At 36.3% G+C, this 14,658-nt stretch overlaps 1 protein-coding gene across 1 annotated transcript; it reads left to right on the top strand.

Moving 5' to 3' along the window:
- The first annotated feature begins 1,498 nt into the window (after positions 1–1,498).
- Positions 1,499–9,073, top strand: LOC121420376 (tubulin-specific chaperone cofactor E-like protein). Its single transcript, XM_041614983.1, has 7 exons — positions 1,499–1,538; positions 1,665–1,750; positions 3,374–3,532; positions 5,117–5,265; positions 6,176–6,375; positions 6,965–7,465; positions 8,607–9,073. The coding sequence occupies exons 3-7, from the start codon at positions 3,391–3,393 to the stop codon at positions 8,926–8,928; spliced, it is 1,314 nt and encodes a 437-aa protein (XP_041470917.1). The 5' UTR covers positions 1,499–1,538; positions 1,665–1,750; positions 3,374–3,390; the 3' UTR covers positions 8,929–9,073.
- The last annotated feature ends 5,585 nt before the right edge of the window (positions 9,074–14,658 follow it).

Genomic DNA, 14,658 nt, shown 5'->3' with positions numbered 1-14,658 from the left:
AACGGATGAACCTATTATTGAAAATGATCTCATTTCTGTTATTCTTCTCTTCATTAAGTAAAAACAATTTCTTAAAGAACCATACATCTAACATTTCTGTATAACATTCTGGCAGTTCAATTCCTATCATTAATTGTGAGGTTACTAAAATAAATTAGCAATCCTCCCATATCGTGTGCTAAGTATCTGAAATATTGTTTCCATTTCATTTTGGGCTCTCCCATCATGAGTCTTTTAATCCACATAATTTTGTGTGTATTATATGAATAACTAATAATCTGTCATTTTTAGACCAGCATGATCATAAATATATAAAAAATGTCTCTTTGAATTTTATCTTTACCACCCCATAAAAATCCAAAGATCAGTGTATTAAGATCCTCTATTACCCATGTCGGTACAATGGTAAGAGAAGAAATGTACCGTAAGGGCACTAGTATTCAACCCGTTTGGAGAGTTTCCTCAAATATATAGAAACATAGAATTTACCTGAATTTCAGACCCGTCTTATTTCTAAGAGCAAATGCTGGTTATTCTTTCTTCAACCAGTCGACTGTGTGCGCGGGCGATCGAATTATAGGGCGACGTTTTTTTGCACTAGTATTCAACCCGTCTGCACTCATATTCAACCTAGCGATGAAAGATGGTCCTGTCTCTCAATCTGCCCTTGTCCCATCCGACTATATATGGACTAGACCATTTGAGATGAGACCAAACAGGGAATTAATCAAAGCCAGAGACTTACCTAGATCTAATTTACCAATATAAACCCTTTTGAGATTTGCTATCTATCCTCACTAGGTTGAATACTATTGCAATTCAGTGCAAAAGGCCATCGGGGCATAATTCGATCCTACGCTCATACAGTCGACAGATTGATAAAGAAAATACCGACAACAGATTACCCTGGAAATAACAAAGGTATGAAATTAAGATAGTTTCCATATTTCTAAATATTTTTGGAAATATTTCAAAATCTTTGAATTATGCCGGGTTGAATACTAGTGCCCTTACGGTATATCAATTTAGATAGTACAAATGTTTTAATTAACTGAATTTTGCCCATTAATGTCATATTGTGTTACCTTTCATTCGATTCATCTGCATCCCTTCCATTTTCCCTCTCTCTTGCTCGAAATTTTCTTCTTGCTTTGATTATATTCCTTATTCTAACTTGGCGCCATGCTCCCTTTCTGACTCTCATTTCTGCTTATTAGTTGCATTGTAGGCTCATTTTTTCCTCATCTTCTTTTCACCATCATTGTGAAGTAAATTTAATATATTTTTCTTCCTCCATCCCTTTAAGTCTTTCTATTAATTTCTTTCTTCTTGATTTTGTTTGTAGCTGCATAGGGGGAGGACCCAAATATATCACATTTTGTGTTTGTTTACAAACTTTGTGTGACACGTGGAAGGTGATGTCATTTTAACGATCATTGTGACGTAATAGTCTATTTATTTCTGGCCGCCGCGCGTGCGCAATAAAGGAAGCTAGAGATTGGAGAACCCGAGCTGTTGTTGCAGTCGACCTCGAATCGGTAATGTTTTTTTTTCGTTTTGATTAGCTAAGCTAAGTAAAGGTAATCTTCATTTTGGATAAATCTTGCATGTAGTCTAGATCGATCTCTATGCTCTAGACTAAAACACTTTTCCTTTTCTTTCAGCTTCAGGACTTTCAGCTCAAGGACGTAGACTGTGTTGCTAGCGGCTTGCAGCGGAGGGCTGAGAGTTGTTGATGCCAAAGGTCTGGGTGAGTTGCTACATGAATTTTCGCTGTGTGCTTGTTAGAATAAATTTTGATCCGAAGAAGTTCACTCAAGTCAAAAACTCGGAAAAAGTTCAATCACTGACTGGCATGACTGGGGATGGGGCAAACCTAAAGTCAGTTATTTCTACTGAATATCATGGACATGTACTGTGTTCTTCATTAGAGGTTAGATCTATTCTACTTTTTTCTAGTTCTCCCTTTTTTATAATTCCTTTTTTTCATTGCTGATTGATTGATTGCATTTATTATTTTTTCATTCCAAAATTCAACAAAAGTTACAATGTAGGCTTCACTCTTTCATTGTTTCTGTTTTTTCTTCATTTTCAATCGTAGCCAGGCCAAGAAAAGAAAAAGTGACCCAAAATTACTCAGTATAATAAATAATTTTCTGGAAGTTAAGGCCTCAATTTGTGAAAATATTGGCAAAACTTCTGCAAATTTTGTTACATTTTGCATCCACTCCGAGAAAATTGGAACTTCTTGACAAGCTTCAAGAAATTACCAGTTTGCAAGCAGAGTGCTCAGTAAAATTTGATACAAACCAGAATTATGGCATTTTAAACTTCATCTGATAACATTATCTAACCTTTTTCTGCTTGATTTCTTTTCTAAAGCTTTGCAAAACGATCATGAGCAAATTAAGGTCACACTTTTTAATGACACTTTTTTAGCTGAGCATGCACTAGTCGATCGTCATAAAATTTTGAGATTGCGATACCAACGAAACCTGTGATCTACTTTACAATTCTGTCTAGATAGCAAATTTGACTTTGGGATAGTGCCTTCTGTTCGGTATTTATGATTTTGATTACTTTTGTGTGAACTGTGAGAAATTTTTGATGGAAATTCAAATTCATGATAATGTTTAAAATGTGCGCAAATTATGGTCACTCCATCATACCTAAAAGTGATTTGGTGTTGAGTGGCATGGGTAGAGCTGCAGTGCTACATGTAGTAAAAAGAAAATAAAAGCTTACAGGATTTGGAAATATTTGAATTAAATTAGAATATCTGTTGTAGACCTACTGGACACAGAAAGGGCTTCTACCATTTTTGCTATCTCCACAATGAAGTCATCACAATTGACTGCATGGAGATCACTTGCACTTGCTGCAGCAAAAAAGTGTGGATAAAAATTGCAATCACTGACTACTCACATGATAAATTGAAGACATTTTACATACCCGATGCCATCCTCTCCTTTAGAGGCAAGATGAAGAAATATTACATGATAAATTTCAACTATGCAAGACTTTAATTTCAATGTCAATATTGTGAGAAAGCTAAAATGAAAAAAAAAAGAATATAAAATGTATTACCGGTACCCTCACTGAAAACTTTTTTTCCTGGCCCTGGCCTAAACTGCAACTGTCACTTATTTTGTTGGAAGGCCAGAAAAGGAACGAATAGGGTCGAGTCAAAACGTTCCATTGCTGTTCAAATGTAACTTTTAAAAGCATAGCTGATTCACCATCTCCTTTTTTTTACCAGGGAATCAGCAAATCCCTGCCTTGACCGCTTTAATGCAATTGCAACAATTTAGACAATTTTTGGTGTGGTCAACTGTGACCTAATTTTGATTTATAATTTTGTTTGTTCTTTCAGTATGTATGTGAGGGACGATGGCTGAAAAGGAAGGAGAATATAACTCATTGATCGATGCCATATTGACCAAATATGGAAACATGGAATCTGGTCTTCATGATATGGGAGATGTAAAGGTCTATTTCAGTGCTCCTGCAAAGAAATCACAACCAACGCAAGGTAGTACTACTACTCTTTCTACTTCAAAGAAAAAAAAGACTCAATAATAATGATGACAATATTGGAAATACCTGTAATTACCTATGTGTAAACATTGCTGTTATGATTGTTTATATCGTAATCCTTTTATATCGATGCCTTTATCTTTTTCCCCTGATTATTTTAACTATTTATTAGTGAAAATAAAAATGATGGTGATAAAAACAAATAATTTATCAATATTAATATAATGGTGATCATCATAACTGGTATACGATGATGGTAGTAATTAAGATGATGATGATTGATTTTAATGTTGATTAGGATAACATTGATGATAATATCTCCTCAAGGAAAAAAGTAAATTGGGCTCTGTGCTAATTTGACTTACCCCTCCCAATTGCCTGGGAGACTCTTAATCTGTTCAATACTGAACTCTGTCATTCCCATAGACTTTGTACAGATATAACCTTTACAAGCTTTGCTTTTTAGTGGATCCCCCTCATTTTCATTCATGCTCTATATTATACTGTTTTTTTTTTCTGTTTTACGAAGTAAGAATGCCCTATAAAATTGTACTCTATTTGTATTGCTTTATATTACCGGTACTTTGTATTATGTTTTGAATAGAAATGAAATGAAAGAATTTAATTGAAATGAAAAAAAACCCTTGTTCCAGTTGGCAACAGGTTAACTTATGAAAATGCACCCCTGAAATTTTCACAGGATTCAATGTAAACTGTGATATTATATTGCAACTTTGGCTGGTGAGCTAAAAAAGTAGTCCTGCTCCCAGGGGCGGTATTCTGAGGTCATTTTGTCTTTATAATATTTAAATTCATCTCTTAAAATGAAATTGGTATTCTGAGAAAACACTTTATCTCTCAGATAAATAAAAAGATTTATCTTGCGTATAAATTTTATCTTGCGTATCTATGGTGGTACGCAACAGAGCAGTGGCTGCATAGACATACCTATCGCGTATCTGGCCATTGCAACACGAGTGATGTGCTTGCGCCAAGTTACTTTGAAGAACAAAATGAAATAAATTTAAAAGAGGGTAGGGGGCTAGGGGCTATTTTTTCTTCCCGGTATTGATTTCGTTGATATCTCTAGGTGAATTAACTCCAAATATTGACATTGAAAATGAAGAAAAATGATATACATGTATTTATTGAGAACAACACCTTAACATTATTCCTGTACAATCAGGAAGTATTATTTTCTTGACTAATATTGTCTTTGAAATGATGCTTGAAAAGATGCGATATAGACTAAAAGCAATCTCTGTTAAGACGCACAAGCCTATAGTACAAGCGTATTTGAAGTCAATAAATTGATGGTGTCTCGCTTTTTCGCCACACCTCCGAGCGGAATGGGTTGAGTGATATGAGAGAGCTATAAAAGTGTGTTTCTAATTGGATATTGATGAAAACTAGGTGTGTCTTATAGAGATAAAATGAAGATAAAATTGTTCTCAGAATACCAATTCGGAGAGATTTAAAGGGTATTCTATTTCGCTGATTTTGTTCTCTTCCTCACTTTGTATCGTTCCCTTTGAATCAAACATATTCTCTTCCTCTCTCTCTGTTTGACCTCCATCAGATGACACAAGAGATCTAAAGCTTCCTAATATCTTGGTCCTGAATAGATGCAAGATCCAGAGAGCTGGAGATGAAGAAAAGCTGGCTGAGCTCTGTAAATGTGTTCAAGAGCTTGACTTGGCTGAGAATGCTCTAGATAACTGGCAAGAGGTAAGTTAGTCTTTTTATGAATACCATAGACACACTGGTGAAACAAACTCCAGGGTCTGTAAAACAAAGGTTAAAGAGAAATTCCAGTAGTTGCAGTTAACACTGATTTCATGAGAAAGTCTGTAAAACAAGGCTTAATTGCAAGTATATCATCGAGGATCTAGATCTGGTACAGTTACATTAACTGGACTTTGTGAAATCTTGAAATCTACGCTGAAAAATGTTCACACCGAAAATCCCCAACACAGATAAGCGCACGTGGGACAATGTATAATTATTGCTCAGGGCGTCGGGCCCGACCCCCTACCCGAATCCCGTGCTTATTTGCTGATTTCTCAGCAATTACACAATTTCTTCCAGAATCCTTTGGCACATGCGTTTTATTTATACAAACAGACACTTTAGTGGTCATTTCATTGGATTCTGTACGAACTCATTTTGATATCGTTACCAAAACTAGCATTTACCTTTAACGATTGATTGTACATTGGAGTCAAGATAATCAATCGTAGAAAAATGTTCTATGATGACTGCTAAGCTTTGTGTTACGGGCCACTGATAGACCAAATACATTACCATAACCTATGACATAGCTTTTATGGTCGGTTTGGAGTTGGTTTTGTTGGTTTAGCTGTAAGCAGAAGAAAGCGTTTTGAGAGTTAAGTGATATTGGAAAAGGGATAAAATAATTAGCCGACAGTTTCGAGGGGCGGGGGATTGTCGAGTTGGTATGCACAATTTCTTTGAGTGTGATGTAATTCTGGCCAGTAGCCGCCCTTGGGGACAACACTGGATTAAAAAAATGTTAATATGTGTTTGGTTTTCTTGCATGATATTTCAGTCGATGGACATGCAAAAATGGAAAAATAATTTGATTCATTATGTCATTTTTGTGAATTTCTCTGAATAGGTTGTGAATATCACCAGTAAGCTCCCGAGTCTAGAGTTCATCAACCTCAGCTCAAATCCATTACACCTGGCCCCACCCCTAGAAACCCCCTTAGCAAACACAAGAAGTCTAGTCAATATGGATAATGTACAGCGACTGGTTTTGAATAATACCAAACTATGTTGGGAATCTATACATAGTCTTCTCACTGTTATGCAGAGGTAGGCACATATAACTAGACTGTAGAGATGGAATTGAGTGAGGCTGGTCTCGAGGCCAAAGTTTACAAACCTTGGCCTCAGTTGTTTAGTCACATGTTTGCATTCTAGATTCGGTGGGACTGTTTCTCATAACACCCGTATTCAATACAAATTTTTTGTGTGAAGTTCTTTGGAATGCTACCGTTTCTCTTTCATTTTTCAGTATTCATGTCAAAATCCAGTTTGTACACCAATTTTATTTGTTCAATCAATTGAAAAGTCTATACCCGTATCACTGTAGTATTGGAATAGCTGTAATGAATGAATGAATGAGTTGGTCGGAGGCTGTCCAATCAAAAAGTAGTCCGTAAAAATCAATTTGGAGGTACATTTATGAATACTATGAAAATAAAAAACTTGATATTTGAGTCATGAAGTGATGTTGCAATTGATTTTAAAAATCTGAGATATTTTCTTTTCTAACGTTATAATTTCTTGACACTAGGTCGCTCGTCCAAACTCTCTCCCTATTTTTCTAGTAACTCATTGATTATGATATACAGTACTATGTAAAGGATTTTGTTAATTTACTGGTTTAAATTTTTTTCAGATTAAAGGAGCTTCATCTAAGTCTGAACGAGTTGAGCAACGTCACTCCAGGAGACTGCACTCACGGGAACCTGAAACTCCTTCAATTCAATAACAATCAAGTCAGAGACTGGCAGGATGTTGAGAAACTAGGTACTATGTTCCCCGAACTTGAAACACTTATCCTCATGGAAAACCCTATCACGACATTAGGCAGTAATCCCGGAGATGCATTCCCAAACCTCAAGGTTTTATGCCTCAGCGAGACGTTAGTCGATTCGTGGGACGAACTGGATAAGTTGAATGAATTTCCCTCTCTGACGGAAGCCCTGGTCAAGGGCATCCCATTGCTGTGTGTGACGGGGAAGGGGGATAAGGCAGAGAAGCAGATTAGGCAGCTGGTTGTCGCTAGGTTGGGCAAGCTGGAGCGACTGAATAGGAGCGTTATTACAGAGACGGAGAGGGAGCAAGCGGAGAGAATGTTCATTAGGAAGTTTAGAGATGGTGATGAAAGACCTACAAGGTAAGTTCAAGTCTGATATTGAACCGGGGGGGGGGGGCACTCAGTATATAATGCATAGTGGGTATGTGCCGCGGAGGGGACCCCATTTTTACACCAAAATTTCTGTTCCAAGGCATAGCATTTTTGTCTTATTGAGAAAAAACACAAAGAAAGCCGCTCCAAGGCATAGCATTTTGTTCTCACCAGAAAAAAGAAAAAAGAAATCCGCTCCAAAGCTTCGCATATTTTTCTTTACGCTGTTCCGGTCTCGTTGATCTGCTGCAATTTTGGTGAGAAGCAGCCGCCGAGCGCTGTCCGACCATCGTCTCTGCTGTGCGAGCGCACCTGGCGGAGGCCGAGCTAGCTGCATCATGCACGCATGCCCGTTCCTTAGGGGTGCATACACACGTACTCACACGCTGGCGATCCGTTCTAAGGACCCCAGTTTTCACAAAATTGTAGTTCCGAAGCCCTTTCCAAGGACCCTCCTTTTAACAATAAGCTCACTCCAATTGTCTGCATTTTACAAATTCTAATAATTTCAGATATCTGATCCAATTTTGCTCAAACGACTGCTAGTAATTCTCAATCTATATTATCAATACATTTAGTTACTTTCCTTCAAGCTGACTAGGCAGTAGAATGTCTAAACTGCCATCCCTTGACAAAAGGCAGCAACTCTGATTTCCTTTAAAATTGACTTTTTTTTCTATTCGCTCTACGTGACACTAAAGGAATTGGAATCACATAGCCCCCAATTTCTGAAATGTAGACATTTCAACAGCAAATAATTCTATGTATTCTGTGTATTTTCACATAGCACAATGACACAATTCCTCATCCGACTATTAAAAATTCATTCCACAGAATTGCTTCCGTTTGTCATTTATATTTATTCCATTTACTTGTAATTTAATCCATTGAGAAAACAAGTCTTTACATTTAACTGAAATTTCCAGATTGATATTCAGACACAAATATGACATTTTACTGGCAGTATTGTTAAACCTTAGTCAATTAATCAGTCTATCAAACAATAAATCAATCCGTCATGGTATGGCATTACTGACAAAAAAATCTTTAAATTACGATAATAGAAGTCGTCAGATGATTATATTTTTTTATGATAGATCGTTTCATGCTCTCTTCAATCCTTTGACAGGTATGATGAACTGATCGCTAAACACGGGAACATCCAAGAGCTAGCCAAGGTGGATCTGTCCCCACGCACTACATACGACTGTAAGATCTCCTACGATAACAAATCCTACGACATCACCATCAACGTCAAGGACAACGTTCGACAACTCATCAAGCAAATCAGCGCCATCATCGGTCTCCCACCAAACAAGTTCCGCGTGTACTTCGCATCCACCGACCCATCCCACTTGTATAATAACGACTGGTTTAGATACCCTAATAGGCTTTTACATAATTACAAGATTAGCGATGGTGATACTTTTCTCATTGAGTGCCCGTCATAGGGTATATGCATTAATTGCTTATCAAGGACAGTGTTCTGAAGGTAAATTGCCAAATCATCTACTGCTCACTCGTCCACTCATCACATGGTCTATCTTCCTTTAGTCTAATGCCATTCCGTCCATCAACATTTCGTCTCACAACCATTTGGTCCAATCATCACTTTGTCTATCACCAATTCGTCTGTGACCATTTCGTCTCATAACCAGTTGGTCTAATATCCATTTCATTTTGATTCATTTTGGGCAGTTTACACTCCAATTTTGGTCCAATCAGACCAAATGGTATATGGACTAATGGCTATTTGACCGACTGGTTATTAGGCGAAATGTTGAGTGGACGAAACGGCGATTAGACCATGTGGATAGTGGACGAACTGATGATAGACCAAATGATAGTAGACGAGTTGGTAATTGGACAAACTGGTATTAGACCAATTAAAAATAATCCGTTCTGAATAGGACATAACAATGTAGAGGTGAGGAAACCTGGTACCTCAAAAGAGTTAAAGAGGTGACCATGCTGTCCCTAAGTTAGGACTACTGGAAACGCTTTCTGGTGCTAAATCCAAGAGCAGTTTCATAAAGCCTTAACCGCTATTACCTTGGTCACATTTGCTATATGGCAAGCCGAAAACAGCCGTTTTATTCAAACTACCCATATGCGGCTATTACAAAAAACGGCTGTTTTTGACTCGTCGTACGGCCACCTTTGATCAAATGTGACCGAGGTATTATCAGGACCAAAAGTTCTGAAAAGTATGTGAATATGCTAGGGGTGAGGATACCTTGTATCTCAAAAAGAGTTGAATTGGCTGATTATTCATGAAGAAGTTCCTAAGTTACAGAACAGCTTCATTACTGATCCTTTCAGGTACTATATCCAAGAGCAGTTTCATAAACCTGTTATTAAGTTACAGCTGCTGACCCCTTTCCCTGCTACATCTTGGAGCCAATCCAGAATGTTGTTCATATGATATGTGTGATCGGTGATCATTTCTTCTGCTTTTTATGAGTTCCTCCCAGATTCCCTTATCATAAGGAAGTGAATATTTTGTGTAGTTCTCTTCAAATCTTGATAACATTTAGAATTTTGCATTCAAGTGCTTGTTAAGAACAAGAATTTTAATCTGCAAAAAAAAATTTACATTATAATCTAATATAGGAGAAGGAAGTGTCACTAGCCGTGCATAAAGATGGGTCTATATTACTGTATGAACAGTTTTATGAAACAGCCCTCAAATTAAGCCCAAGAAATGGTTACCCATTGTTTGTAAAGTCAAGTATAATACTGTGTATTTCAGCTTTTGAAACAGCCTTTTAGGTTAAAACACTAGAAGTGGTCACAAGTCATGTGTAAAGTTGGGCACTTTGTATGAACAGCTTTATGATACATTCACAGTAGAGTGAGATTGTATGGCTGTTATAATACAGCCTCCTGACATTCCGCCTTCAGTAGTGGCTTTTATTTGTTGAACTAGATAGCTTGGATTCAAGAGGATATCAATTGATATAGTACATGTATTTGGCCATTAAACCCATGAAATGATATTTTCCCATTTTGCGATACAAGATTTTTTCCCGAATGACACTAAACCTTTTATCTTGTTGAGATTTTTCACATTTTCATTAAAGAGATTTTGAAGGTATGCTGATGATTGCTTTGAACTGTTTGAACTCACACCCATTAACCAATATGCAAATCAAAATATGACGTTCTCGAAGCCAAATCAGTCAATAGTCTACATGACGTGTATGAAGGATTCTATGAGATTGATGAAGTATTAAGAGCTACGATATATTTTACTTAAGAATACTGTTATTTTTTTATGTGAACCACATGATAGAATTTACAGCTCTTAGTTTATCTCCATCTTGCCATCTCATTAATTTTTGTGGGCCTGGGCCCTGGACCACAAAGCCTGTTGATTAATCATAGAATTATTTGATATGCTTCAATCAATCATATTAATCATTGCTATGATCAATCGCCATGCTTTTAGTTACCTGGCTTTAGGTCCAAGGTACATTACAGATAAAACATGATTCGGAGTTAACTCAGATTCTTAGGCATAATAAAAAGGTTTTATGTACATGTGGGGTGGATAATTGGAGTATATATTTTTTCTTTATGATGTGATGAGGGGTGATCTTTTGTATCTACATTTATATGAATTTATCACTGTGCACATTGTATATCTGCCATGAACAGAAATATTTGCCATTCAATGCCAAGTACTTTGCCAAGATATTTAAACATTTCATTTTGATATGAGTTCTTTATCATCCAAAGTAAAGTTCAGTCTGTATGAGTCATGCATGTGTTTCACAGATTCAGTGGCCCATAATCTGAACTCTGGTCTAAAATTGTGCCGGGTTTAACTATGGATAGCTTGTGACACAAATCTCCAACAGTACAGGACCCTGTCTCACAAAGAGTTAAGATTGATCAATCGTAACTCTAATGGAAATCCATCAGTGTCATCATTTTTTCTACAGGAAATTTGCAAAATGTCCCTTGTAAAGAAAGGAGAACACACCAAATTGTCAAGAAATCAATGAATTTATGAATATGCATTATATCTCATTCAAAAAACAAACAAACATGCATTTTAGATGTTGACTTTGCTGGTTTTCCATAGTTGCAATTGATTGGATCAATGGCAACTCTTTGTAAGTCGGGGCCCAGGTTTGATGTATAGTTAATCTGTTACTCTCAGATCATTCTAAACAGTCTGAGAGAGTGGTAATAATACTTGAATTAGTTTACCTTTGCCATTAGGCGCGTTGTGGTCTAGTTGTTTTGACTCTCGCCTTTAAAACCGGGTCATGGGTTCGAATCCTAGCCATGGCGTGTTTTCCTTCAGCAAGAAATTTATCCACACTGTGCTGCACTTGACCCAGGTGAGGTAAATGGGTACCGGCAGGAAATAATTCTTAAAAAAGCTGTGCACACCAGAATCAGTAGACTAGCTTAGCTCGGGTAATATAAGAGTGCCTTGAGCACCTTACAAGGTTGATATGTGCGCTATACAAATCCTATATTATTAGAGAGCATTACAAAATAATAGTCTGAATACACGAAACATATCAAGATTTTGACATTGTTTAGCTTCGATAATTTTAGCACAGAGTTGGACCTTCATGGCGTAAGTAGAACCCTGCTTTAGAATGCCGGCCAACAAGTCTTGCTAGATGTAATGTTTCATCCAATGTCATCTATTTCCATGTAAAACATGGAGGGATATATATATAAAGAGCTTTTATTGCACTTATTGTATAGCTGAGAAGGGAGGATGGGTGGGAGTACAATTTCTTATAAAGGTAATCATGCACAGATCCCATTTTTAAAAATATAACAGCTGCACAGTTTAGGTTCTGCAATGATTGACACGCATGCATGAATACTGAATGAAAAATTATATTGAGAGCTTTCAATAATACATTGGTCTGTTCATACACTCAGATGGAATAAAAGTTGTTTGACTGTTTAATTACAAATTGATTTCCAGTGAAGGAAATTAGGGGCCTTGTAGTAGCAGAGTGCTACCTATTGTGCCTTACATATTTGTCATTAGACTTTCATAAAATGAAATCGCAACTGAAGGGAGTAAGGTATTATTAATGTCTTCAAATCTCTTGACGATATGACTGTTGGAGCATGCATTCCTAACAATGTCTCCTTTGAATAATGCCTTCTGATGAGCATTGTAAATCTGTGCAAACAAAAACAAAGCAAAAATTGTTGACCATAAAAAAGTTAAATTTTATCAGCTATTCAAGCAGATGAAGCGTACATATTAGTTTGACCTTGAAAAGGTTTTATATACTTTGCATTAGATGTTCAGATATCATATTTGTGTAGCTGCCTTTTTTTCAATTGAACTTTTCAATCTTCTTTTATATCTAAATCTTATCACATATAATTTATTTTAAAAGAAGTGAATTTATTGAGCTACGGATGTAAAACCTACACGTATGATTTGCAATTTTCTCCTGTTTTCTGTTATCACAAAATAACTGGGGATTCTTGCATGCATTATGCATTTATGTGATATGATATTTACCAAGGAATCATTCATGTAGATAGTGTCATTTGGGTCCCTGTAACTAAAAGGGGAAGTTCACTCTGAAGAAAAGTTGTAAAAATAGCAGAAAAATTAATTTAAAAAAATATTGGTGAAGGTTTGAGGAAAATCTGTTTAGGATTAAGTTATTAGAATTTTAAGTTTTGGATTCGTGACATCATGAAAGAGCAGCTGCCCCATATGCTATGTAATATAAAATGCATAAATTTCACTTTTTTAGTTTTCTCTGATGACTGATCTTTGTTTTCTTTTCATGATCGGATGTGGAATGATTTGTCTATTGCTATACAAGATGTACAGTAAAATCCACTTCACTTTGCTGAGATATTGACATTTCATTGCTTTTTACCATTCGCTAATATGTAGGAATGTTGTTCGCATATGACGTCACAAATCAAATAATCAAAATTCTAATAACTTTTTAATTCAGTGGATTTTTATCAAACCTTCAACATTTTTTGTCATTTTTTCTGCTATTAATAAAATGAACTTTTTGCCAGGGGGAACTTCCCCTTTAAAGCTAAGAGAATTATAGTTGGACTGATTTGTTTGATCAATCGTATTCAATAAATGTGATTAATCATTAAAATTGGCCCTGCAATCAATTCTTAAGTGTTACGTTTGATGGGGACTGAACGATGGTCATACAATTTGAATTAATTTTCCACCAAAGATAAAGCATGGAGCTATTAATAGCTCCATGGATAGAGTACACGTTTAATGTGTATTGCCAATTTATTGTGTGTAATTTCAGTATTTCATGTTCTTATGCAGTAATGTGTGTGCTTTTAAATGGATTGTACATAGTTTTATAATTACCTGCAATTTTGATAATTATGTATTTAATTAAAGACAAATTTTATGACCCATTAATTATTCTTTACCAGAGTGTTCAATGAATTTTTCTTGTTATTTATATTCAAGAGAGCAAGTTGAGTCTGTCCGATTACACCTCCAAGCAATCAAATAAGCGCCCTTTTCAGGCCTCATTCTGCAAAAATGGTCACAATTTTCGAGTTGATTACACTTCTATGGATCAAAAAGATTTGACTTGCGAAAAGTCAGAGCTGCATCTTTTAATCAGGAAAACCAACTAACACTGAGAATCCTGACAATTTGTCTTGTAACTTCTAGTTACAGGACCCTGGCGATACAGGCTAAGCATTATGCGCATTTCACAGTGCCTTTCTCACATTTCCATTTGTTTATGGTAAATGTGAACATTAATGTTGAAAGACCCCGCATGAAAGACGAATGGCCCACTTTTGGTAAGGTGCCTGAGGCAGTTTCCCATATTGAAAGTAGAGTCGGATCACAAATATTGGAGAAAGGGTATAAGTAATAGACCCCATAGCATTTCGTGAAACTGATTTTCATTGCCTATTTTGCTCTGAGCCTATCAGGTGCAAGGATCTCAGTAGCTCATATAGTCGGTGAAAATCACCAGTTTTATGAAATGCTATTAGGATTGCCGATATTGGGATAACTACTATCCAATCTCATTTTACGGCATTTCATAAAATATTTCTGACAAATTTGCTCCAAGCCAATCGGCTGCAAGAGTCTTTGTAGCTTTTAGTCGGTAAAATCACTTGTTATCTGAAATGCTATTAGCATTTTAAATTGATATTGGGATAATTACCAT

The sequence above is a fragment of the Lytechinus variegatus genome, chromosome 8, assembly GCF_018143015.1.
Source record: "Lytechinus variegatus isolate NC3 chromosome 8, Lvar_3.0, whole genome shotgun sequence".
In the NCBI taxonomy this organism is placed as follows: Eukaryota; Metazoa; Echinodermata; class Echinoidea; order Temnopleuroida; family Toxopneustidae; genus Lytechinus; species Lytechinus variegatus.
Note: the sequence above shows the minus strand (reverse complement) of the source record. Positions and strands in the feature narration are given on the sequence as shown.

Bases quoted from the DNA above. Each gene is read 5' to 3' on its own strand.
- LOC121420376 (XM_041614983.1), top strand. From the start codon at position 3,391: ATGGCTGAAAAGGAAGGAGAATATAACTCATTGATCGATGCCATATTG. The intron at 3,533-5,116 runs GTAGTACTACTA...GACCTCCATCAG, and splicing joins GAAATCACAACCAACGCAAG to ATGACACAAGAGATCTAAAG. The intron at 6,376-6,964 runs GTAGGCACATAT...AATTTTTTTCAG, and splicing joins CTTCTCACTGTTATGCAGAG to ATTAAAGGAGCTTCATCTAA.